At 40.0% G+C, this 27,379-nt stretch overlaps 1 protein-coding gene across 2 annotated transcripts; it reads left to right on the forward strand.

The window, feature by feature from the left end:
• Positions 1 to 472: 472 nt before the first annotated feature.
• PIK3R4 (phosphoinositide-3-kinase regulatory subunit 4) lies at positions 473 to 23,035 on the forward strand. Of its 2 annotated transcripts, none has more exons than XM_040065989.2 (20): positions 473 to 535; positions 698 to 1,479; positions 2,715 to 2,848; positions 3,023 to 3,605; positions 4,949 to 5,083; positions 6,983 to 7,204; positions 8,570 to 8,743; positions 9,876 to 10,021; positions 11,123 to 11,326; positions 12,480 to 12,681; positions 14,257 to 14,456; positions 15,313 to 15,523; positions 15,939 to 16,104; positions 16,583 to 16,747; positions 17,831 to 18,042; positions 18,326 to 18,457; positions 19,669 to 19,769; positions 20,824 to 20,912; positions 21,387 to 21,495; positions 22,431 to 23,035. In XM_040065989.2, exons 2-20 carry the CDS (start codon positions 750 to 752, stop codon positions 22,599 to 22,601), a joined length of 4,086 nt encoding a protein of 1,361 aa, XP_039921923.1. In that variant the 5' UTR covers positions 473 to 535; positions 698 to 749; the 3' UTR covers positions 22,602 to 23,035. The 2 variants fall into 2 exon arrangements, with proteins under 2 accessions (XP_039921923.1, XP_039921931.1); XM_040065997.2 differs by having other exon boundaries at positions 519 to 535; positions 702 to 1,479.
• The last annotated feature ends 4,344 nt before the right edge of the window (positions 23,036 to 27,379 follow it).

Consider the following 27,379-nt stretch of genomic DNA (forward strand, 5'->3'; position numbering starts at 1 on the left):
TGGCAGCTCTTCTCCTGTTTGCTGACAGAAGTCCTGATTGATGCTCCCGAGGCCCGTTCTGCAGCACCCCCATCTCCTGCAGGCACCTTCCGACCCGCACTGCTTCAGCTGCCTCAGCTCCAGGCTCACAGGAGACGCTGCACCCCCACAGCTCTTCCTTAACATGGCTAAACAAATAGATGAAAACAACTTCAAGCCGACCTGAACACATCGCCTATACGCTGCCGCCCTAACCTCTTCCCATTGCAGAGCAAAAAAACCAAAAAGAAACCCTTCCAGGAAACGGAGCCGGAGAGGGAAAATAAAAAGTTCATCAGGAGGCCAAGCGGCGAGAAGAGCCGGACCGGTGTCACGGCGCAGGCAGCACCGCGGACTCTCGGGTTCAGCCCGGGTGCCGGCGGGCCGGGCGCAGGATGTGAGCTCACGGCGCCGCCTCTTCCCCGCCCGCCCGGCGGTGCCGGTTCCGCCGCCCCGAGTCCCGCCTCGCTCCCTCTCGCCGCCTCCGGGGCCGGGGGTCCCGGCTCCGCCTGGGCCGGTGAGTGCTGCGGGGGGACCCGCGCCCCTGGGGCCGGCCCGGGCGGCCGGGGCCGGGCAGCGGCGGCGGCCGGGCCCGCTCGGGGCGGGGAGCGCGGCCCGCGGGCCCGGGCGGCGGGGCGGACCCGGGGCTGCGTGAGATCCGCGCTGTGTTTGTCCGCAGGCAGACGCGGGACGGCCCCGGCGCGGTGCCCTCGGCCGGAGGAGGTGCCGCCATGGGGAACCAGCTGGCTGGCATCGCCCCCTCGCAGATCCTCTCGGTGGACAGCTACTTCTCGGACATCCACGACTTCGAGTACGACAAGAGCCTGGGCAGCACTCGCTTCTTCAAGGTGGCCCGAGCCAAGCACCGGGAGGGGCTGGTGGTCGTGAAGGTGTTTGCCATTCAGGATCCCACCTTACCCCTGACGAGCTACAAGCAGGAGCTGGAGGAGCTGAAGATAAGGTTACACTCGGCACAGAACTGCCTCCCCTTCCAGAAAGCCACCCTGTCCGAGAAGGCCGCCATGCTTTTCAGACAGTACGTACGGGACAACCTTTATGACCGAATTAGTACCAGGCCGTTCCTGAACAACATTGAGAAAAGGTGGATCGCTTTCCAGATCCTCACTGCGGTGGACCAAGCGCACAAATCTGGAGTCCGCCATGGTGATATCAAAACAGAGAACATCATGGTAACCAGCTGGAACTGGGTCCTTCTAACTGACTTTGCCAGTTTTAAACCAACTTACCTTCCTGAAGACAATCCTGCTGACTTCAATTATTTCTTTGACACATCCCGGAGGAGAACGTGCTACATCGCTCCCGAGCGCTTTGTCGACGGCAGCATGTTTGCCACAGAGCTGGAAAACATGCGGGACCCTTCCACTCCTTTGGTAGACTTGGCAAATAGCAATCAACGAACAAGAGGGGAGTTAAAACGTGCAATGGATATCTTTTCTGCAGGTACTTGGAGCTATTAGGTGTTGTTTCTGACTAATGCAGTGCAGAAGAGCTTAACTGGGGTTTTTTTGATTCCTTTTCTTTTTTTACAGCGGGCTTGGAGAACAGCATGTTAAAAACTTGTGTATTTTAAGCATAAAGACCCAAACCTTTTTCATTCACAGAAAAATACAAAGACAACATAGTAGGCTACATAATTTAAGTGCATCACTATAATCTGAGGAGAGGAATCACAAACTATTCTGTTATGGTTCAACTGTGCTCTAGGAAAGAGGCAGCTCTTCAAGGCACAGTCCATCATCTTCTATTGGCAGAGAAGCATGTGCCTCATGGGACCTGAGAGGAGAAACCAGTCAGTGATCCAGTTCTGGGGTGACTGACACAGCTTTCAGGGTAATTTGGCGATAGTGGCTCTAGAAAGCCCTTCTCATTTTATTTTCCACAGGCACGAAGTGGGAGCAAAGTCCTGTTGTGGTCGCACTCACAAATACTTGTTGGAGTTTGACTGCGGGAGACTGCCTTGAGTCTTGGGTTGTCTTGAAAGTCATGAGTTTAGTCCTTTTTTTGTATGTGTTTTTTCTCCCCTTAAAGTGATTGAAAATATAAATTTCAAGGAAATGGTTACTTCATTTTACAAGTTGCTCTTATGGCCAAACTTCCAGGACGCTCCACTGATAAAGCAGACTATTGGGAGCAAACTGCAGGAGCAGGTTCTTTGCAGAGAGACTTGTGTCATGTACACAACACTGGGGATCTGTTTTTGGCAATCATGTGTGAGTTAATATATGCTGTCTCCCAGCATCAGATGTGGGAGCAGAAGTTATTTCTTCACTTTCCGTAAAAGAGCTGCTTAATTTTGACCTACTACCCGATCCATGCTGACTTATCACACTCTTCCACATGACAGTGATGTGGGTTCCTTTTCTAGTGATGAGTTTTTCAGCTGGCAGGTGGCTGAAGTCACTGCGTCATGTTTTCTAATTGCAAACTCCTCTGCTGTTGACATGCTTGAAATAAATTACCTGGAACATATTTCAGGGATCAAGTATAAAAGCCAGGTTTTGGAGCTTGAGATGTTATCTCCTTCCTGCAAATTAATTTGGCAACTCATTTGCCTTGTTTTTAATTGAGCAAAGACTTGTTTAGGGTTTTTTCTTGTCTGTGTATACAAAACAAAGTTAAGATAACTGTTTATAGTCCTCTGACATATTTGACTTATTTTTTTCTTTCTGTCTCAGGTTGTGTAATAGCAGAGCTCTTCACAGAAGGTGTACCCTTGTTTGATTTATCTCAGCTTTTGGCTTACAGAAATGGCCTCTTTTCCCCTGATCAAGTCCTAAACAAAATTGAAGACCGCAGTATCAGAGAACTGGTAAGGATGGACTACAGAATTAGAACCATCTGTGTGTTCTGTTTGCAGTTTATTTCACGCACTTCAGTGACAGATTGCTTATTGTTTGGGTTTGGGTTTTGATGTTTTTGTATCACAAATGTCTAAACCTTTGATCTTTCTCTCCCACTCCCTCCTACTTCTGCCTTTCTCAAGGTCACTCAGATGATCCACCGAGAGCCAGATAAACGTTTAGCAGCTGAAGATTATTTGAAACAGCAACGTAACAATGCATTTCCTGAAATATTTTACACTTTCCTTCAGCCTTACATGGCCCAGTTTGCCAAGGAAACGTTTGTGTCAGCAGATGAGCGTGTATTGGTCATACGTAAAGATCTGGACAACATCATCCACAATCTCTGTGGGCATGATCGCACAGAGAAGGCCGAGGGAGAGACAAAAGAGAATGGGCTGGTTATTCTAGTGTCTGTGATAACTTCCTGTTTACAGACTCTCAAGTACTGTGATTCAAAACTTGCTGCTTTGGAGCTGATTCTTCATTTAGCACCGAGATTAAGTGTAGAGATTCTTCTGGATCGTATTACTCCTTATCTGTTACATTTCAGCAACGACTCTGTGCCCAGGGTGAGGGCAGAATCTGTGAGGACACTAACTAAGGTTCTTGCTCTCGTCAAAGAGGTGCCACGCAATGATATTAACATTTACCCTGAGTACATTCTGCCAGGCATTGCACACTTGGCCCAGGATGAAGCCACCATCGTCAGACTTGCATATGCTGGTAAGAGGACATCCAGTCAAAAGTCCAAATCTTGAGCTTTTCTGTATTCTCTTAACTGTTTCTGTCAGTAAAACTCGCCAGAAGTCTCAGAAGTGACTGCTGGTAGTGGCACCTGTACTTACATTTCATTAGCCCGGATGATTGTTTCCCTAAAATGGCCTGATGGAACTGAAAAAATATGAAACTAACTTAAACCATCGGTGTGTTGCTGGGCTGCAGAGCTGTTTTCCAGCAAAATGAAATTTGATATGCAGGGGCTGAAATTAGATCATTTGCTCTGTAATAGACTGGCTTATAGCGTAACAAATGTTTCCTTTAGGTGTTATTCAGATGTGTGAGCTTTGTAGTCATGCCCATGTTCGCTATTTACTACGTACCCTTATTTGCTATAACTAGCACATTTTCTGGTGTGTTGTTTTAGTTTGGGGTTTCTTTAGTTATAAATGAAGTTTTCAGTTGAAAATGTTTCAGGTTATATTCTTCTTCTGTTTACTAAGTAAATTGATAAAACTGCTTATTGAAGAGGTTGTATACCTAATAAATAGAAACAATTGCGTGTGGTCACCATGATCAATTTAAATTTCAAATACATTGATGTATTTAAAGGTAATCTAACCGAGGTAACTTCTGTTACTGTAGTACAGTTTTGGAAGTAGTCAGACTGGTGACTTAAGAGGATTTGGTCTGGGCTGTGGTCAGGCTCCATTGGCATGTTGCTGTTGTTTTGGATGACACTCAGAACGGCTGCTTAAGTGGGACTTCTGCCTTGATGTTACTGTTCCTGTGCCAGCAGTGGCCTGACCCATATAATGCAGCCTGAATTGCTTCAGCAGCTTCCAAATGGAACTGTGCCAAATCGTCTGGAGGGATACCCTGACAAATGTTCTATAAGTGGATTCCAGGGAAACAAGTTGTTATTCCCTAGGATACATGTCCTGGTGTGGTGGGTTGGTGCTATTTTGTTGCAGTCTGCTATGTGGCAATGTTAGTTAATTCCGGATATTTGGCCTTTACATTCTGTCAAGTTATTTAGTCGCTGAGAAAACCTGAGATTAAGTGTCATTTAGGGCTAGTTCAAGAAGAATTAAATTAGCTTTTGTTACACCTAATATCATTAGGATTTTTTCCCACTTGTTTACATGACAAAAATACTGTGTGATTTGATGTACTTGGTAGCTTTGCTGGGAGTCAACAGAAGTGGGTTGACCAGAGCATCCTGTGTAATTTATGTCCTGTTTGCCTATTGTGGCTGGTGCTGTTGATGGCTTTCTTCAGGGGGATCATCAGACTGATGTAAATTGGCAAAGTAGAACAATTTTTAACCAAAAAGTTTCCCTTTGCAGAAAACATAGCATTATTGGCAGAAACAGCTCTGAGATTTCTGGAGTTAGTACAGCTGAAAAATCTGAATATGGAAAATGAACCAAATGGTGAAGAAATGGATGAAACATCTCACCCTAGTGATAACTATGACACAGGTAATGTCACTTTTTGCCTGCTTGTAATAGCAAATATGGGCCAAAGCTTCTGGGTAGCACTGATCTAACTCATCTCTCAAATCTTAACCTTGCTATTAAATGGGAAGGATGTTTTGCTTGACCAGTATCAAAGTGTGAGTGTTACAGCTTCATGCAGAGACAGGCACCTCTGCTCTGAACGTTGCGAGGGACAAAAAATAGTATATAAATTAGCATATTTTTCTTCTCCAGAGGTCCTCAAGGTATTTGACTGTGATGCTGGCTGCCTGGTTGCATATCCAGCTTCACTTCCAGCTTGTCTCATAAACAAGTCAGCTGCAAAAACACGCCTGTGTCCAAATACTGCTTCTGGAGTGCAGAGTGGGAAGCAGCATTAGCTTTGGAAAACCTGTCAAATTCTAGCGTAGTCACTGAGCTGTATTTTTCAGTCATTCTTCCTTTTCTGTCCCTGTGCCTCCCAGTTCTTGTCTGGCAAAACTAAATGTGTGGATGCCAGTTGGCAGTAACATTACTGTAACTTTGTATTATAACTAGCGCAGAGAATGAGTTAAAATCCTAATGATGTGGGGTTTTTTCCTTTCCCTTCAGAAAGACACGTGGTAATAACTGACCTGTGTGTCATTTGCAGTGCCATTTAGTGTTGCATAAATTCCCAGAATAATGCTGGGCAAGTCTTCCTAGCTGGGAAGAGTTTGTGGTTAAAAAGAGTCATTTCTCTTCTGGGCTAAATAGATCAATCTGTATCTAATCAGAGCTGGTAAACATCCTGCACATATTCCATTTTGGGGAAAAGACAATTATCTCTTAACTAGTTGCAGGATGATACTTTAAAATAAAACAGCAATGAATCTACTAAAACCAAATATGAAAGATCCTCTTCAAAGTCCTTCACGTAAGGCATGGGGTATCCAGAATTGCTGAGGAGTGAGAGAGGAAGCTACATCGTATGGGCTGTGTTTCTAAGAAATGCTGTCTCTTATCCCTTGAGATAGTTTGGAGATGAAGGAAATAATATAAGGAAGAAAGAAGCTTGAGTAGTTCTGTTCTTTTCAGCCTTTTAGAAACCAAACATGAGAAATTTGAACCCAGGAGGAGGATATTTTGTGTGACTGATAGACAGAGTCATGATAGAAAGCAAATTAGCTGGACTTTTGCCTGCAGGCAAATGATAATCACCCCTCGAAACTGGTGCAGCAGTAGCTGAATTTTTTATGTTGCTTGTTTGAGATCCTGACTTGTAGTTTTCAATAATATGCATTGCATTAGCAATCTATTATTTCCATTTAATTGTTTTTTTTTTAATTGTGTCATGAAGTAGAAGACATAGGCAAGGTCATCTTCAAATTTTTCATCAGTATTGTTAACTGCAGAAATTTAATGAAACTGGAAGCATTCACTTTTTTAAGTGTTCTTATATTCTTCTCTGTATGCTTAATGAAGTGAATCTATCTACCTAACTAAAAATATATTCTTGATCTGTTGTCAGTTCAGAAATTTTAAAATTCACAGTCAAATAAACATACCAAAAATGTCTCAAAGCATTTTGTTTCCTGTGGTAATGTTGCTGCTGACTCATTCTGATACTTCCTCACATCTGCATATCACCTGTATGTATAAAATGAGTGGAATCATCTTAGTGGAAGTTGCAACACGTTTAGAATAAATTGGGTAAAAATGTCTCTCATTTCTCTGCTCTTTGGATTTGTCATCACCTCATGCTTAGCCTGAAGTCTTTGGTAAGCCCTTGCTGGAGCTGTTGAGGTTCTGTTGCGTTGCCAATTTTACCAAGTGAAGCGTTGTTCAGGATGACCTGGCACTGTAACTCCTTTAGCAGCAGGTGGTACACATGCACACTCTGTTTCTCCTCAGCCAAAATGTTCATCCTGTTGTTCCTTGCAGAGCTGCAAGCCTTGCACGAAATGGTTCAGCAGAAAGTTGTGACTTTGCTAAGTGACCCAGAAAATATTGTGAAACAAACATTGATGGAAAATGGAATAACACGTCTGTGTGTCTTTTTTGGACGTCAAAAAGCCAATGATGTTCTTCTGTCTCATATGATCACTTTCTTAAATGACAAGAATGACTGGCATCTTCGAGGAGCTTTCTTTGACAGCATTGTTGGTAAGTGTTTGGTTTCAGCCAAACAGAGTGGAAAGAAAAAAAAGTAAATAAATTAACAGTTTCCGGGATATGAAAAAATAAGTCATATAAAAGTCCTTTCTTATAAAGATTTCTAGAATTTATAAGAAAAAAGTTTTCTGAATTGTTGGGTGGCAATGTTTCTTTAGGAAATGAAGATGAAACAATGTAGATATAAATGTTTTCGTCTTTTAGTCCAAATATTTAATACAAAGGAGACTGAGGCATTTAAGTCTAGGATAGGTTAATTAAAAATTTGGAATTTAAATGCTTTTTTTCTTTTTCTTTGAGTCTCTGCTACAGCCACTAACTTGAAAAGCCAAATTTTGGCAAGTGGTTACTTGGATTTCTGTATGCTCTATAGTAGATGCATCACTTCACCTGTGCACATGGTCCCCTTCACTTCAGTAGATCTCTTCATATGATGAAAACTAGACATAGGTATATGCTAAAGTTATAACTGGAAAAGTTTTCTTAGTCTCTTAAAATCTCACCTAAAGATTCCTGTCTCTTCAGAATACTTCATAACAGTTTTAAAAATCTTACCAATATGACACCAGCTGTTAAGTGTATCTAATGGTCCATGTGTGTTGGAAATCCACATGACCATCGCTGAGAGTCAGTGCTCAGGATTTGTGGGTCAAGAAAACTTTCCCAACTGCAGTTCCTGAGAGCAAAAATGGTGTTTCAGGTGCATGGCAGGAAAAACAATCACGATCAAACTTTCAGCGGGGCCATTAGGGTAGCTACACATTCCATTGTGACTGGAACCCACAAAATGCTGTACTGGCAAACTGCCAAGAGGTGATATTGATAACTTACCAGAAATTGTTTAGAAGGAGCAATGGAGCAGCCAAAGTACAGGTCAGAGTGTCCTGACTTCTGGCAAAAGACATAGAGAGACATGTGAGGCAATTAAAAGTGAAGACATGTAACCTGTATTTTTAACACCTCTCCCAGTATCCATTCACAACACCCACAGAAGAATTCAGATTAAGTTCTAAAGTTGTTTTTATTTTACTTCAGGCATCTTTAAAACTGAGCTCTCTAACTGGTATTTAAGTAAGTGCAGGCACTGCTGCCTGTGGTTGTGTGCAGATGCCTTTCTGTAGCAGTTGCACTGAGGGGATTTCTCTTACTTGTGCTGTTTCTGCTTCCTCCCTTCCTTTTAGCAAAGGGTTGCAAAGTCCAGCATTAAGACATGAACAAGTATATTGATTATTATCTTATTAGATTAGAAGTGATAAAATTATTTTATGTTTACTCTCAATTCTGGTAAGAAGACATAGAGTTTTGTGGTGTTTATCAATTTGTTTTGGATTTTTTTGCACTATTTTTATGTTTCAGGTGTTGCTGCTTATGTTGGCTGGCAAAGCTCGTCAATACTCAAACCTCTGCTTCAGCAAGGTCTCAGTGATGCTGAAGAATTTGTCATTTATAAAGCCCTCAATGCTCTTACTTGTATGTGCCAGCTGGGGCTCTTGCAAAAGCCCCATATTTATGAGTTTGCTTGTGATATCGGTAAGTTGGAATACTGGAGAATACCCTGTTTTCTTGGTAAAGAAAAGAAATCTCAGTACGACATAAAGCTACACTGTCAGCTTAGCTGTCCAGAATAGAAACTTGTCCTGTTTTAGAATCTACACAAAACTGTGGTAAGGACCTACTGCTAATTGAACCATGTTAGTGCTCAGGACTCTAAAATAATAGTTTTGGTGGAACAAACTGGAAGCATCTTCTTGGATTTTATATAGGACAGCAGCAAAAAACACTCACTCCAAAAACTTTCTGCCTTAAGGTCTTTCCCTGGTCTATATGACAACCTGCTGTAAAGAAAAAATCCTGGTTGCTTCTGGTAGTCCATCAGGCACATAACTTGCAAACACTTACATATTAGCCTTTGGAGATGAGAGAATTCAGACAATTGTGATCCTTTCTTATTCTAACACCATCAAAACGCATTAACTCAGTACACCTTTGGTTGCAGAGTTGGTCTCTCCTTTCTGATCAGGCTTATCAATTTAATTTAAATGTGCCCAAGATTTAACAGCTATTTATAAAAAAAAATACCAAATTATCTTTTAAGATGTAGTCTTCTTCTTAATGTTATAGTTTTTCAAATGCACTGAGAATTTGGGGCAGATGATCTGTGATTCTGTCTCATGACTAGATACCGTGCCTTGACAACAGCTTCTTAAAGCCCACATAATTAGGGGGATTTCTGAGTCTCATAGTCTTAGAATATAAGTAGTGACTCTTCAAGGAAGAGAGGGAAAGCAGGAAAGAATAAAATATTTACTTAAAAAGGAAAAAATAAATCACCAGTTTTAGGCTTCACTGTAATTGTTAGAATGTGGTTGAGATTTATTTTTGGATTAGTCTCCATTGGAAATCTGTAGTTGACAATTAGGGATTGAAATGAACAAATAAGGAAAATATGCCTTTTTGAAAGAGCAAGGAAATTGAGTAGTGTGAGTACAGTGTAATCCATGAAATAATTTCCTCCATATGAATCTTTTAACCTTGGTGCTCTGGAGGAGGGAAGGTTCAGTTTGGGAAAAATTCTATTAGAAGGAAATTACATCACAGCCATATGCAGGATGATCTTTCTCCTATATGAATGATATATTTTAACAGCCTATGTTTTTTTCAGCACCATTCCTGTGTCACCCTAATCTTTGGATATGTTATGGTGCAGTTGGATTTATCACTGTGGTGGCACAGTATTTGAATATTGCTGATGTCTACTGCAAGCTAATGCCATACCTCCATCCTTTTATCACACAACCAATAATACAGGTAATACTTCCAGTAATATTAATGGGAATATGTCTGGACTAGCCATGATTCTTAAGTTTGTCTTGGCCATGGTCCTGGCTATAAGGACCATATATACTTTTTTTTCAATTAAGATTACAGCAATTATGGATTTTTGATCTTTGCTGGTGGATTCACAGAATGGCCATTGCTTTCCATGCTTTAAAGACTGGTATCTCAAATTTGTTGCAAAACGCAAAACATTTTACAAAGCCTAAAATCAACAGGTATGTTTTTCTTTAAAGCCTTTTCTGCCTTGTTTTAGTCAAACTCTTGCAATATTTTGCTAGTTTATACGAGTCTAAAAGGCATGAGAAGCTGGCTGTGAAACAAGTGGGTTTACGTTTTGTGCTTTCTTCTACAAGACCGGTGTGTTAAGTAGTGATGACCGTGCTTGTGATTTCATCAGCAGCACTCCTGTGTTTCAGTGCTTTGCCAAGGGTCAGGGCACGATGCTCAGCAAGAATGAATGAAGTCATTTACTATCAGTGTATGTTCAGGAATGACCTGCATGAAGCTGGCAGTGTGATCATATAGGCATCTTTGCATACAACTTCAGGACCTGTAGACTGCACCTCTCAGGTGTTTTAGTAGATAAATAATTGCAGTACGTACATTGAGAAATGCATCCTGTGTTTAACGTTTTGTTGTAAACCTTGCAGATGGGAATTTCACTATACTATTTTTCCTTGTTTACATGTTCTTGTGTTGTGTTTTAGGCATTATTTGATAAATTTGTCTTGTTCACTTTCTGTGCCATATTAGTATATAAATGATTTCTTCTTCATCTTAGGATATAAAATCTTTTCTTTGCTATGCAACACTATATTTAGCAAGCAAGTAGTGGGTAACATTTAATTGGATTGTAATATTAACTCCTCACTCTGGACTCATTTTGAAGTTGTTTTTCATGTAGACAGCAAGCTAAGAGAAGCACTTCATAGGAAAGAGGGAAAGAGAATGAAGGAAGTCCAACATGGCAAACACAGATCTTATTTTCAAGAAAGGAGACAAGTTGAACCTAGATAATTTGTGCAAGTTACATGGATATCCTCATGTTGACTGGTCTGTTTTGAATTGCAGGTAGACAAAGAAATAGTCCTGTTAAGTGTACTTAAGGAGCCTGTCAGCCGTTCCATATTTGATTATGTCTTAAGATCAAAGGACATCACAAGCCTCTTCCGACACCTTCAGTTGCGTCAAAAGAAGAGAACTGGAGCTCTCTCTGAGTGCCCCCCGCCAGAGGACCCTGCCATTGCACAGCTGCTGAAGAAGCTTCTTTCACAAGTAATTGGGTTTTATTTGTAATTTAGAAGTCAGGCTTGAGACTCTCGGGCTCTGTACACCTCCACAAACCCTGACTGTTACCCTGGTTTTTCTGAGCCTTTTGATTTTCTTAAATGGAGTCAGATCTTTTCGTTATTGTACAATATTAAGAGTAGTTTTCTACCTTTCCCGCAGATGTAACATAAACAAATCCTTTGTTTTTCATTCTCTGTCCTTTGTTTGCATATTTCTAACCTGAAAACAATTGTAACTGACAATTGGTCTGGCCACTGAGGCTGAGGGGTGGAAACCCCAAAAAGCCAATCTTCTGCTAGACCCACAAATGTATAAAAGGTAAAAAATAAACAAAGGGCCTCTCTTCTCTCCACTCTCTCTCAGCTGGGAGCTGGATCAGAAGGACCTCTGCGAAAATCTCTTGTCCGCCTGTGATTGCTTTGTGTGTCTCGGTGACACCTGACCTTGCAGTTGCTGCTGTGAGGGACTCCCAGTCTGAGGTTCTGATCCTCCAAGCCATTAACTTCATTGATTTCAGAACATGCTTGTGGGACAAGTTGTTTAGAACTTAAAGATTTTTAAAAGATCTGCCAGATATAGAGACATACAAATACCACCTAAGTCTTTAAAAAATGGCTGTAGGTCTTAAACTTCTGATGCATCCGTGATGTGGCAGCATTATAGAGCATTGCTGGATTAAGTGCATGGTGCTGGATAAAGGAGTATGTGTCAAAGTACTGGATGTGTGCCAAAATGTCTTGCAGCTTATGTGTGAAGAGGGGAACATAAAGAATCACCCACCCAAAGTAGTGAGAACTGGGAGAGGAAGGACTGTAGCTGTGTGGGGTTCTTCCCCGCTAAGGCTTGTGGGCTGTAAGCATGGTCTAGGTGGCAGCTAAGCAGATTGCACCAGATAGTGATCCAGCATTAAATTCGGTTCTGCCCTTTCACTTTTTCTTGCCCCATTCCTTAGGAGGAAAGATATTCTTACACTGCAGTAGCTTACCTTATATTTTGTATGAGCGATGCTTTGAATTCCGGGGGTGTGCTCTTGTGCACTTCTGAGCCGGTCATTAATTTTACTACTTCTTAAGTCTTCATGCCTTGATGCATGTTATTGTTAAAAGAGATTAATATTACCTTTTCTTTTACTCTGTAGGGGATGACCGAGGAGGAAGAAGACAAACTGTTAGCACTAAAGGACTTTATGTTAAAATCTAATAAAGCTAAAGCCAATATTGTGGATCAGAGCCACCTGCATGACAGCAGTCATAAAGGGGTGATTGACTTGTCAGCTCTGGGAATAACTGGGAGACAAGTGGATCTCGTTAAAACAAAGCAGGATTCTGATGACAAACGTGGTTAGTATATTTTGTGATCTATATAGTTGAAGTATAGCCTTCCTTTCAGGGTGTTCTCAGTAAATCAGCCTGTATGACTATCACTGTCCTCACTGAGTTTGCAATAGGAAAATTACTGCTTCTATTTGAAATGTGAGGTGGTGAAATGTTCTCTGATCATTGAAAAATTTGGGTTATTTTTTCCCCTGAGAATACTTTAAATTATTTTGACTGCATGCGCAATTGTTCAGCTAGTTGTGACAAACAGAACTCTAGTGATTCATGGCAACAGTGTAAATGTTGAAGGCTACATATCTGCTCTGTTTCCTCTCAACAAGGGCTAAGCTCTAACTGTGAAAATCCTGGGTGTTTTCTTGAGGTAGCCTGAAGAAAACTGAAAACTCCTCAGGCTGGCATTGAGGGGTTGCCAATTGTTGCTCACCCAAGTATATGCTTTTTCACCCTAGGGTTCTTCAGCTTCTCATCCACTCCCATTTTACTTTTTTTCTTACCTCCTCTTCTTTCAGCTCAAAAAAACCTCTTACATTTCCTTGTTCAGATGTGAAATTCACTTGCTGCTAACTATTCCAGTTCTCTGTATCCTCAAAATTCTTCTTTACCAGACAGTTTGAGCTTCCTCTTTAGTCTCTCAAGGTTGTAATTCCCTCTTCTATTACATCACCGGTAGATTCTGTGTTTTTACATATAAAAACACAGAAATATCTGTAAAGCCTATAGCTATTATCAACTTATTTCCAGAATTAGGGTGCTTTGGATATAATTGTAAAGGAAAGTATAGACATATAGGATTTTTAAATTTTTTTGCATCCTTGGATCAGGAGTCAACATGATTTAAAACTTAGTGTAGATGAAGTCTATACTTAAACAGCAAGTTCAAGTGTTGACTTTGTTTCACCCAAAACTGTTACCCTTAAAGTCTTTATGCCTTTAACTTTTCTTCACCAACTTTGTTGAAATTTAATTTGTCCCATGTTTTTCTTTTTCTCCCTATATTTTTCAGTTCTAAGTAACTCTAAAGGAATGCTGAAAATAAATAAATTTCCTATTTAAAGTGATAAGATACTTGAATCTACAGCTGATGTTGCAATTATGATGGAAAACTGATTGTATTTGATACTAACAATGATTTGTGTACTGTGCTGTTACAAATTCATTCTTGATGTCCCTAATTGCAGGGTGGTTGGACTAAATGACCCAAAACCTTCCATGATTCTATAAGAAAAAATTATCATATGATGGAGTTTAATCCTGCAGCCTTCTAGCTGTAAGCTTTCCCTCTAGTGAAGTGATTTATTACATGAGTCAGCTATAGGATCAAGAAGATGTGAACACACATGTGCTTTGTTTGGTTTCCTTCATAAATGCCTGTCAGCTGATCTCCACAACACAGCAGTAGGGTTTTCTCTGTACATAAATTACAATCTGGCATGTAAACATTACACTTCCATGTCGTCTCAAAGTAATGACAATTACTGTGTGAATGCTGTCATGGTAATGTTGGGGGGTGTTTTTTTGTTTTTTTTTTTCTTCTCTTCCCACCTCCTCCTTCCCTCCCTCCCTCCAAACTACATATAGCTAGAAAGCATGTAAAGCAAGATTCAAATGTAAATGAAGAATGGAAAAGCATGTTTGGGTCCCTGGAACCAACAAACATCTCCCAGCCAATATCCAAAGGACATGGGCAAACTGCTGATCCTGAAGCCATCCAAGCTGCGAAACCACTTCGTTCAGAGTCCTCAGCTGGCATTTGTGCCACTTTGTCATCCTCTCCACAGGTATACCTGAAAAATACTATGTTCTCACCTGAAACTGAAATTATTTAATTGTTTTAAAGTCAAGTGGGATTATAGGGCTGTGATGTTCTTGTTTTGTTTGGAGGCTTTTTGACACTGGCCATGCTGTTGGTGTACTCTCCAGCAGAGTTGCTGACATTCAAGTTCTTATTTTTAAAATAGGAACTGAGAGACCACTGAAGTAAGTTACATCCTGTACCTGTAATACTTAGTACTGGCTAGAGAAGGTTAGGCTGGGAGCTCTGCAGGCCATGGAGGCATCGCTTGACACTGCACACTTTTTTGTTTGGCTTCTAGTTGGAGATTAACTTCTGCTAGCTTTAAATGAGTGTGTCTACCCTGAACTACAAGGGAAACACTTCACACTTTGACTTTTAAAGCCCGATGTAAATTAATTTGAGAGCTAACCTTTAATTCTGTCAGTCTTGAGAGCAATAACTGCCTCTGCAATAATCACATTAATAGGTGTGCACAGCACATTACAGTTTCTTTAGATAGAATACAGAACAGAGTAGGCAAACAAGGTAGAATAAAAGAATGGTAATCTTTTATATAGATAATAATTTTCACTACTTTTAATTGTCTTCATGCAAGCATTAATTTTTTTTAATGCTAATTCATTGCTAAGTGATTCAATAAAAAAGACTTTCCATTTTTATTCACTGTGTGTGATCCAGAAATCTTATGGGGGGCATTTATCTGTGTGTAGAATATATATATATATATATATATATATATATATATATATATATATATATATATATATATATATATATATATATATATATATATATATATATATAAAAGGTGTATATTTTTAAGGTCTGATTTCTTACAGGCATCTGATGGAGCAGTTGTCCAGCCCAGGAAACCGACCCTGCAGGCCCTGAGCAGCACAATGTCCCCATCTGCTCACCAGCTGCGCATCACCACCTGCAAAACTGAGCTGCAGCAGCTGATCCAGCAGAAGAGAGAGCAGTGTAACGCAGAGAGACTTGCCAAACAGATGATGGAGAATGCTGAGTGGGAGAGCAAGCCCCCACCTCCAGGTACATCACAGGCCACTGAGGTTATTAGAGAAAAAAATTATACATATACATATACATGTACATGTACATATACATATACATATACATATTTAATATATATATATTTAAAATATATATATATGTATAATTTGAGTGAAGATATCATCCTGTCATTGAAAAAGTGCAACAGATGAGGGAAAGAGGGAATTCTTAGTTAAGGAAATGTGTTTACTCTGCAGAACATCTATGACCTAGTGTCTAATTTAGAATTGAGCAAGTAGGCTTTTGCCTTTAATATTTAAAATGCCTTCACACTGTTTTCTGTGCCGTCTGTGCTTTGCAGTTGTAATGACTGTATCCTGATATAGCTATTAGTGGATGGATCTAGGGGGACTTGCATGTTCCTAATTAGGCTGTGGTTTTGCTTTCCCTGTAGGATGGCGTCCCAAAGGGTTGTTGGTAGCTCACCTTCATGAACACAAGTCTGCGGTGAATCGCATTCGGGTTTCTGATGAACACTCCATTTTTGCCACTTGCTCAAATGATGGCACAGTGAAGGTCTGGAACAGCCAAAAAATGGAAGGAAAAACCACTACAACCAGGTAGCTTAAAAACTTGTGGTATTTGGGGCTGCAATTTTAGAGTGAAAAACAAAAGTAGAGCAGGGAGCAAAATACAAATCACTTGTGGGTGTACTGGAAATATCAATAAGGAGATATACTGGTGTTCTTTTTGCCTTGCATCTATAATAATAGATTGCTGTTTCAATTAGTTAATAAAAGAAAAAATGCAAAGGGACTGCTTTGTAGCCATAATAATTACAGGCTTTTTGATTTCATTTTTGTATATCTTTTTGATTTCATTTTTGTGCATATATAAATGTATTCTGGTGTTGCTGTTTAAAGCCAACACTGGCTTTTTGTTTTCTGATTTTGGAACAGCTAGAAAATGTTGTTTTCAGAGCTCTCTCAAGAGTCATTGGTTTTAAGTAGGTGTTTAAGAGAAATAATTTTTTTTAAGTGCCACCAAAAATAACCTCTTTTTTCTCTCCCCCTATTTCTGTCTGTCTGTACTGTTTAGATCAATTTTGACATACTCCCGGATTGGAGGACATGTAAAGACACTTACATTTTGCCAAGGCTCACATTACTTAGCTATAGCTTCAGATAATGGTGCCATCCAGCTTCTTGGTATTGAAGCCTCAAAGCTCCCTAAATCTCCTAAAATTCATCCAATACAAAGCAGGTATGTACTTAAAGCATTTAAATCTCATCACACACACAGCTCAAGCTGTTAGTGTATTCCTCAGCTAGATCCTTAAATTTGCTCTAGGCTTCCTGCTGACTGAGCCCAGACCATTCTGGAAGGCTGTAATCCATGTTCTTATCCAGCTTCATAAAGAAGAGTTGAAAGGCAGCTGTGCAGATGTGACCATTCTTAGCTATAGGATATTGGTGCTTCCTGTGTCACTGAACACAGCAACTTGAGCTTGAAACAGCCATTCTGAATAGTTCTCAGTTGTTTTATTTATGTACTGGGATTGGCTAGTTCCTTTGTTACAATCTTAATACTTACAAAGTGATTTTGAAGGTTCTTTCCGAGGTCGTTAGATAAATGTTTACAGAGGTACAGCATGTGATGTGGCCTCAGACCTGCATTTTTTCCTCCCAGGCTCTTAATGTGATAAGGTGGTAGAGATATGGGTAATGGGATTTAGGGGGGGGCGGTCTTTGGGCTTGGCTTAGCTCTTTCTTACTTCCATATGAGCAGTGTTTGAATATTCACTGAAGTCACTGAAGCTACAGCTTAATCTTCCAGTTTGAGTGAGAGATATGTCCAGGCCTCAGAAAGTATTCAAAATACTGCTGGTGGAGTCTCACAAGTGTGGAGCAGAGAGGGAGAATCACCTCCCACAATCTGCTACGCACACTTTTGTTTCCTGTTGTGGGTGGCTTTTTTGGCTGTGAGCACACATTGCTGGATCATGCTGAACTTCTTATCAGCCAACACCTCCAAGTCTTTCTGCTCAGTGTTGCTCTCAGTGTATTCTCAACCCAGCCTGTATTTGTGCTTGGGATTGCCCTGACCCAGGGCACAGAGCTGTGTTTATGTTTGCAAAGGACTGCTGACAGCCTTGCAGGACCTATCAGCAGAGAGAATTGAGAGAGCATAAGCATCCATTGTACTGAAATCAGAAAGCCGTTTCTCGCAGATGCCTTGAGAAGTGACACAAAGAGGAAAAAGCTGCTCAGCATAAGCTGTGGGAAGGAGTCTTAAACTTGGAGGGAGTCATACTTGTATCTAAATTAGTTTATTCTTTTAACCCAGATCATTAGATCTGAAGGATGATGGCTGTGTGGTAGATATGCATCACTTCAATTCAGGAGCCCAGTCAGTACTGGCTTATGGAACAGTTAATGGATCTCTGGTTGGATGGGATTTGCGATCCAGCAGCAACGCTTGGACACTGAAACACGATTTGAAGTTAGGCCTCATAACTTCATTCGCTGTGGACATACACCAGTGCTGGCTGTGTATTGGTAAGCCTGTATTTCTTGTTAGTTTCTCTCTCTTCCCTGCCCCCCACTTTCCTTATGGTTTTCTCTTACAATTACTTCAGCTCAAGCTTTTGCTTGGTCTGATTTTACTAGCATATGCTTTTGTCAAACAAGAGGAGAGAAATAGCTTCTCATCTATTTTCGGGAAGCATTCTGCCAGCTAAGTACTTGAGGCTGAAGGCCATCTCCCTAGGAACAAGCACAAAGATAAGGACAAAAACTCATATATTTATCCCTCTGACTAAGGGGAGATTTTTCTCACCAGGAACGAGCAATGGTACCATGGCATGCTGGGACATGAGGTTTCAGTTACCCATCTCCAGCCACTCTCATCCTTCCAAGGCTCGAATCAGACGCCTGCTTATGCATCCTGTCTATCAGTCCTGGGTTATAGCAGGTAAAAGATGTCTTAAACTTACCTTGCTAGAGGTTGTGATTAAAGCAGCTTTACTTTCAGCTTCTGCTTCAAGCACTGGTGGGGAGTTGAAAAGAAGAAAAGTAGGATTTAGCCATTGTCAAAATGGCAGACAGCCTTTACAATTCTCATCTTCTGAGCATTGCAACTCTCATGAGGGGCCCTCCCTGTGGGCTGTCTACGCCATCTCTTTTTAAGGACAAAATGTTACAAAAGATTAAATTCAAACTCATGACATACATCGAAGTTGATGGGAAATCTGCCACCACGCTCTGTACAACAGACTGAATTCCAATTCCCCCTTCAATCTAAGCCAGCTATGTCATGGGTTAGAACTTCTGGAAATCTCCAAGATTCCTTATCTGATATGCTTACAGCTGCTTCATCCTCACTGCATGTGGCACTGTCATAGACTTTTGTAAGTTTGTGTCAGGAACACATTCTGAAATGGCCGAGTGCCTTAAACTAATCCTACAGTAACTAAATTTATCAAGTTGCTGTAAAATGAGAGTAATTTGAGTTTCATATTTTGCTTACTTCTTAGGCTTCACTTCATACTTTGAGTTATTAACTCAATACTGGGAGATAAAACAAATTTCTTGAAAAAATGTACTAATAAAGCAAGTTTCACTGTGCTTTCTACTTTGTTACCTCCCTGTGAAAGACTAAATTAATTACAAAGTTCATAATTTTGGATTATTATTAAAAAGTCCTTGCCTAGTCCAGCTAGGTTGCTGCCAGGCTTGTAAGCAATCCCTTGAACAGAATTCTTTACCTCTCCACATGAGTGTGGAACTTCATTGTAGCTACTGAACTTTGGATTGTTTTCTTACCTGCACAGGAGTATACTCCAAAGTCCCTGACGATTATGCTGAACAAGCCATCTATCCTTCTCAAAGAAGGCTGAGAAGTTATCTAGGGAGGAAACTGAAGGTTTTATACATTTTTAAAAGGGTTGGGAATTAAATCAGGTTTCCTTTAAACTCTTTCAAATCAGGCACTTTCAGTTACAGTGAAGCTGCTTTCAAGCAGTAAAACCAAAGTATTAAAGCAAGACTAACACAAATGCTGCAGGGAGCAAACACAGAGTGTCTCTATGTCATACCCACTATGTTGAAGATGTCAGTAGAGCAAACAGCAAGAGCCAACCAACCTGTTTTGTACTTTTTGCACTGGCTTTATCTTTCCTGTAGCTGTTCAAGGCAACAATGAAGTCTCCATGTGGGATATGGAAACTGGTGATCGACGCTTCACCCTGTGGGCCAGCAGTGCACCGCCTCTTTCAGAACTGCAGGTCTGGTCTCTTTCTTTTCCAGTTTCTGTTGTGTAGCCAGGGTTAGAGCAACCTTAGGCTCCATGCTGTGCATGAGTATAGAACTTGCCCTGGAATTCAGTTTGGCACCATAACTGTTCTATTTGTCAGAATTAAATCCGCTTTGTAAAACAGCAGTGTAACCTGAATCTTCATTGGTACCTTCCACTGTCTATGGAACGTACTTGTAACACTCGTTACACCTATTCATGTTCTTAGAAAACCAGCGAGCTGATCAAACTTGTAAAGATTATTAGAAAGCCAAAATTCATAGTGTGGCATCTTGTACTTATTTTTACTTGCTGTTCCTGGGGCTATGCATACTTCTGTAAGCATCTGCTCTTTTACACATTCTTTCTGTAATATAATACCACTACTACACTTAACTGCTAGTTTGAAGCATGAAATGGCTCTTCTTCAAGGACTTAATTAGGAAAGGAGCAATCTGGAATATTGTTCACAAATACATAGACAAAAATTACCACAGCTGCTTCTATAAATGCATCTCTATAAATGCTTCTGTAAATGTATATCTGGAATCTGGAATCTACTTAAACCTAAGTTTGCATATGCTACAAGGATTGCAGGTTGAGTTCATTTCAGTCCTGCCCATTTTTACACAGGAAGCTCCATGATCTAAGATAGTTTTCTGTTGTAGTTTCTGCTTTCAGATAGTATATCTGTCCCATAATGCTTTCATAGCCTAAAAATGTAAGCATCCATGTGCTTTGCAGTAGGATTTGCCTGCCTGATTCTTTTAAAAATAATCTCTCATCATTGAGAATGTAATTTCCAAGGTTAAAAAAAAAAAAAAAAAAAGGATTACAGAGGGTTAACTCTGTTGCATTGCTCTGTAAAGTGTAAGGGAGCAATTTACTTTAATATATTAAGATGTGGCCCATTAAAGTGACTTGGCATTTGCCAGAAAGATTTGGAAACTGGGTGGATGAATGTGGCAAGGAATGTATTCCCTTTCTGAAGCATGGTGAGAGCTATTGTTGATAAGTTATTTTTATATATCCCTTTTTCCTGCTAGCCTTCTCCTCACAGCATCCACGGAATATACTGTAGTCCAGCTTCTGGTAATCCCATATTACTGACAGCAGGCTCAGACATGAAAATAAGGTAATCAAACTAAGCAACTTTCTTGTTTGTCAACCCCCCCTCCACCCCTGCTGGTGTACTGAATTTTACCAAGTGTTGCCTAAGAAATCTCTAAGAAGCCAAAACAATAATAGTGAACATGTGTTCATTAGTAAGCACCAGTGAGCTGAGGAAATTGTTCTCAGCAAAAGGACTGCAGAACTTGCTGCTTCTCTGAAACACAATGTGTACTCTGAAACACTGTGTATCCTTCTGTAAAATTCTTCATGGGCTCCGTGACAAAACCCAAAAATTAACTCATATGTAAGCTTGATAGGAGTGTAGATTTCTCTGCATCACTCCCTTCCACTAAGTGTAGAAAGCAGGTAGCTTTCTACATAAATATACATATTTATGCCCACTCATTTTCATCATAAGAGCAAGACCACTCTTAAGCAGCTGTTTTAAGCGGATAAAATTGAACACCTCACCTTGATTTTGTTTCTTCATGTTTAGGTTTTGGGATCTAGCCTACCCTGAGAGATCGTATGTTGTTGCTGGAAGTTCTAATTGTCCATCTGTTTCCTACTACAGGAAGATAATTGAAGGCACAGAGGTGGTTCAGGTATTTTGCTTTGTTTGATAGACACCTATTCTGCTTGCCTTTGGATGGCCTTATGGATTATATTCATTGTATGATGTCTTTAATTATAACTTGCTCTTACTTTTTGTGGATGGTGACAGCATTGCATTTTTGGGCAGTTGGGAAGAAGTTACTATAAAAGAAAAACATAATTTGTTTTTGACAGAATTGGACCACCAAATACTACTTACATGCAGAAGCCAGAGTCCTATCTTTCTTTGGGGATATTGAAATTTAGACTTCTAACACTTTTGGCTTTGATCAATATTTGGAATGTCTTTTGAGCAAGGCAATGTGAGATGAACTGGTACCAGGATAATACAGTACCAGCATGATGAAGTTTTTGTTACATCCTTCAGAGTGACTTTGGGAACTGACAATGTTGCTAGTTGTTGAATAGCACAATGTTTTGTTTCAGTCCAACAAATTGAGTGCTACTTCAAAGGTGACTAAAACAAGTCACTAGGTGTCTACCCAATGCACTGGGCTTTTTAGAGTTTCTTCTCAAACTTCTAAATTACATTCATGCTATTGAAGCAGTTTTTATATAGTTTTTGGGAAGCCAAGATATATGTGTTCCTATAACATTTTCCCCCCGTTGGAATATCAGATCTTAGTGTCATTGAAATAAATATGAGAAACACCCCCCCCCCCCCCCGCCATTTTTTACCTAATCAAAGAGCTGTGATGTCAGTTCAGATTAAGACTTGGGCCGTGTCTAATGGAAAGAAATTAAACAAGGAGTAATCCTGAGAAAACTGTCAAAGAGTGGGGTTGTATGGTTGGGCATTTTTGTTTGATTGTTTTTTGGGTGGAAGAGATTTTGCGGTCTTCTTACATTGATAACCTAATGTGGATGACAATCTCTCTTTGCAAACCGTTCTGTAAATAGTATTTCTCACTTTGTTTTTATACAGGAAATTCAGAACAAGCAAAAGCTGGGGCCCACTGATGAGACCCCTCGGAAGGGTCCAGAGTCTCTCCCAGTTGGGCATCATGATATTATCACAGATATCGCAACTTTCCAGACCACACAAGGGTTTATAGTAACTGCATCAAGGGATGGGATTGTTAAAGTGTGGAAATAAAAATTGTACTAATATATAGTATGTAAATATTTGTAATAAAAAAAATAGTGTTATAATGAAGTTTTCAAGGACTGTTTCCAGTTAATGGAAAGGACTTTAAAAACTATGAAAGTGATAATAAAATCAGTTCCTGTATCCTACCACCCTAATTGGCACTATGTAATCACTTATATTAAAGCTTTTTGGTACCCATAGCATTTCCTTGAAATATCAGGGAATTTATGAGGTCACTTAGCTTGGTTTTGACTACATTGTTCTTCAAGAACCTTTCAGAAAATTATTTAAGTACGTCCCACATGACACATTCTAAATATGCACAAAGGAAAGAGCTGGCGTCTAACTGCTCCTGTGTTGAATCTGAGAAATGAAATAAGAACCAGTGCACTGATGTCCCTGTACATTCTAGTAACTATAATAAAGTCCATTTGACCTTCCCTGTTTGGTACTTGGGTTTCTTTACATCCGTGGCTCCACTGCAGTGGTCTCACACTCTCAGCTGACAGAGCCATTGGGCTGTTAATTGTCATTTGAGATCAGCTTAGCGTTGTGTCAATCCTCAGCTGTCCTCTGACAGTTGTGTCCTTGATTCTCAGCTGTGCCTTGCATCCAGCTTGCTTTAAACTTGAGTCTAAGGCTAAGCTCTGCTGTCCTGGGAACCTAAAGCAGCACCACTGGGATGATGTTCTCTGTCATTCAGTATGGATGTCAAAAATAGCCAAAACATTGCTTTCAGTGGGAAGTACTTTTTCATCATGGAATATTCATGTGAGAGGCAGTTCTAAATGTCAGACTGGGGCAGTTAATGTTCTCATCACTCTTTCATTATCTGATCCAGGTTTTCAGATTACCAAATCCTTTTCAGACTTAAGCTTTACTAACATTCCTTCCATGCAGTTCCAGATACTACTTTTCCCCCTAAAACAGGTGATTGACCCCCTCTGCGTGGATGGACTCGGAAGGTCACTGACAACAAGCAGCATTAATTTGACGTTTCTCGAGTGTAGCTGGAAAAAAAATGGAAGCCTACATCTCTACAGAGTATCTGATAGAAGCAGGGAATGCTCTTAACTTGTGAAATGGGTTCTTTGAAGAGACAACACATGAAATAATGACTTGTTTAAAAAGTCTCAGAATTCAATGGCAAAAGACTGCCTGCTTTTCCCTAGTGAGTGCCTTACTTGGATAATTTAATGTAATAGACATTGCCCCAAGTGTAACAAAAGAGGAAGTGAGCTCAAGAACAGTGTGACATTTCTTTGCAGACCTTATCATTGCTGCTCCCTGTTATGCTGAAAAAGTTTTTTCTTCGCTTTGTATAGAGGAGCTGGTGCTGTCCCTTTATGTTGTATGAATTCAGATATAAGGAAGATTTTCTCAGTTCACATGTATTGCAGAGCAGCAAGGAAGAAGGTGGTAAGTCAAGCTTGTTCTGTATCCATTTGGTATACAGTTCCAAACAGGTCCTTATACACCTGGCAAAGGGAATCACCTCTTTGGCTGCATTGCTTGGTTAATGGTTCTGCCCACTGACAAAATAGTTTGATGAAAGAAGCAGATCAGATTTCATTTTCAGGTGTTAAAATCCACTGACACCATATGAAACTTATAAGACATTTTAAGCAGTATGAAATACATAGGATGCTTGAATGGTGGATATAGTATTAAAAAGAATTTGCTATATAATTTTCTCTACTATGTTAAAATAATTTTTAGTCATCATTAAAAAGTCATAAACCAGGTCTAAGCAATGAATCATCATAACCAGTAAACTATGAGTGAGGTTTTTGCCCATATACAGTAATGTTGCAGAAAAAATATAATCATGTCAATTTCTACAAGAAATTTCAGGCTTCAGTGGGACCACTTGTAGGGAAATGAGCTTTGTCCCAGCCTTGAGAAATGTCAGTACTGCCAAACAGCACAACGGTTACAGTTTCAGTAGTTCCTCTATCTGTGATGTTATGTTGCTTAAGAGATGGTAGTCTGTTAATAACAATCTAGATCATATATGAAGGGGTTTTTTAATATTTGGTGAGTGTAGACATTGTTTGTTTGAATGTTTATGTAACTGAACTTATGTAAGTGAGCTGCTAATCAGAATCAATTAGGTTGGAAAATATCTCAGATCATCAAGTCCAACCTCTGACCAGTCACCACTTTGTCAACAAGACCATGTCACTGAGTGCCATGTCCAGTCTTTTCTTGAACACCTCTAGGGACAGCGACTCTTATCACTTCTCTGGGCAGCCCATTCCAATGTCTAATCACTCCTCCTTTGAAGAAATTCTTTGTAATGTCCAGACTCAACCTCACCTGGTGCAGCTAGAGACTATGTCCTAGAGCTACCAGAGCTTATAGCAGCTTGGAACAGGAGAAAACTGTTTCTGCCTGTCACTGTAGAGATATACAATATCTTCTGCTCTGTTTCAACTTTATTTGGTAATCTTTGTGAGTCATGTATTTGGGGTTTTATTGGATACAATTTTTTTACCTGACAAATTACCTGATCCTGACCACACACTATGCACCCATTTAATCTTAAGGTCAGTTCCATGTCTACCCTGTCACATCTGGAGGAATATATTCCCCAAAATTATAAATTGTATTTTAAAATACAGCATTCTCACCAGATCTTAGACAGGCTTTCACTGGAGTTTATGTTGATAGCATGAATACCAAATGGAATAGAAAGCAGTAATGTGGAATTCCTCCATGGGTGGGTGCAGAGCACAAGGCTGAAAGGGAAACAAATGTAGTAAAAGTCAGAAATACACTCACCTGGTGAAGAACCATGAATCCCTTCAGGACTGAGCACAGCCAGCAATTCAAGGGAGTAATCCAAATTATGAGGCAGACAGAGAGCACAGGAGTTTATACAACCCTGTAAGAAATGACAGGATAATGTTAAAAGCATGACTTGCAAAAATAACTTATAAATGTCCAGTTTGTTGTACTTCAGGACTGCAGTATTTAATATTTTATTTGTGGTGGGATCTGGCTAAAATACATAGCTCTTTCTTCTGCATCATTCATTTGAAAAAGTTTCAGTTGGAATCCTCACCGCATTGCCAATATTATGTCCACTTGAGGATCTCTGGTAGTTCAGGTTTTTATGACCTCTGGGATGTTTATCGCTGTTGCAGGACTCTGAGAAGCAGACCAGGCTGTGGACAGCCAGGGTGTAGGAGAAAACAATGACTGGCTCCTAGAGGCAAGTCATTGTATCTGATTTTGGTGACATTACCTATTACAATTATAATTTCTTTCATTATTTTAAATATTTGAGGTGTACCTTCTGAGTGAATGTTGAAGGCAAACACCATATCAGTGGGAGGAACAGAGTATGCTGGCATACCCAAACCAAGAGCAGAGAATTACAATCCAAAAGAATTAATAAAACTAGGAATTTTTCTCTTATGTTTAACATCATTGTGACCCACAGGCCCACAATAAACTGCACTGTGACTGATCACATGGAAAAATGTTGCAGGATCACAGTCCAGGAAGACAATGAGGTCTTCTCTGGTGTTGCCTGTAGCCCCAAACCTTTAAAATCAGAGCTGTATTATTTAGGCTTAGGAGCATCTTTTAGATCAGGGTAAGGAAAAGACAACTATACTGCACTGCTGCACTGTAGACATGCAAAAGGGGAAAAGAAAACAAAATTATATTCAATAATATTTATCAAATCTCTTACATCTTATAGAATACTAATCTATTAGTAGCATGGATTTTTCAACTTATTCCCTATAACAAGGAAGGCTTCTGGCTAAGTGGAAGTACTGATTTACAATTTAGGACATGTCTTTGTTTTAATATTTCTCAGAATAGCAATATTGGTTCAGTCCCTGTTGTCCCTCCCAAACCTAGAGAAATGGCAGATAAAACTTAGCAATCTCATCAATATTTGATCAAAAGAATTTTAGAACTCAGGAGCTTGGTGTTTCACCCACAATTCAAAACACATTTCAAGCAGCTGGCTAAACCAGTCCCAAAGCCTGAAGTGCAAAGCTGTCTTAGGAATTTTGCACAAAGACACAGAGGCAGAACTGAGATTGTGTACAGAGGCAGAACTGAGATTCAGTGAGTACGGGAGAATCATTTGTAGGGAAGATGGTCTTAAACTAAAATTATACCACATTGCTGACAGTTACAATTAGACAAGTCTTTGTGAAATATTTAAAGGAAAGACAGGGGAAGTGGAGAACAGATGTGAAAGGGCATGATATTTGCAGTGACGTTTCCTCCGGATTCGTGTCAATAGAAGCTTTGTATCCTCAGATTAGGCCTGGAGCAGAGCTTGGCAAAACTTTAAAGGGAGGCTGAAGCAGCAGAATCCCATCAAAAGAAGGCATGGATTTTCTTACCAGAAAGGCAATTCCATCTGTGCTAAAGGAAATTATAGAGGCTGCAAAGGTGGAGCACAATCATGAAAGATTCCATTTAACTGCCATAATGATGATGACATCCTACTGCTGTGTGACATTTAAGCAAGGATAATGTTTTCAGTTAACACATTCACAGTAGCATGTTGAAGACTAGTATGAGGTAAAGGGAACCTTTCAAAAGTCATAAGTTACACTAAAGTGGAAAACATAGAAAAATAAACTTTGGAAGCCATATGTATAATACAATATAGAAAAGCAAAATATATTCTCAGGAAAACATTCTGCGAGACATAAAAACAAATAATAAATTCTTTTCCAGATATATTGGGAATGAGAATCTGACAGTTTCTGTTTGGACAATAACTGAGGAAGGTGTAAAAGGAGATTTCA

The sequence above is a fragment of the Hirundo rustica genome, chromosome 1, assembly GCF_015227805.2.
Source record: "Hirundo rustica isolate bHirRus1 chromosome 1, bHirRus1.pri.v3, whole genome shotgun sequence".
In the NCBI taxonomy this organism is placed as follows: domain Eukaryota; kingdom Metazoa; phylum Chordata; class Aves; order Passeriformes; family Hirundinidae; genus Hirundo; species Hirundo rustica.

Coding starts and splice junctions, on each gene's coding strand:
- PIK3R4 (XM_040065989.2), top strand. CDS start 750: ATGGGGAACCAGCTGGCTGGCATCGCCCCCTCGCAGATCCTCTCGGTG. Junction 16,105..16,582: donor GGAAAAACCACTACAACCAG/GTAGCTTAAAAA, acceptor TGTACTGTTTAG/ATCAATTTTGACATACTCCC. Junction 20,913..21,386: donor GGCTCAGACATGAAAATAAG/GTAATCAAACTA, acceptor CTTCATGTTTAG/GTTTTGGGATCTAGCCTACC.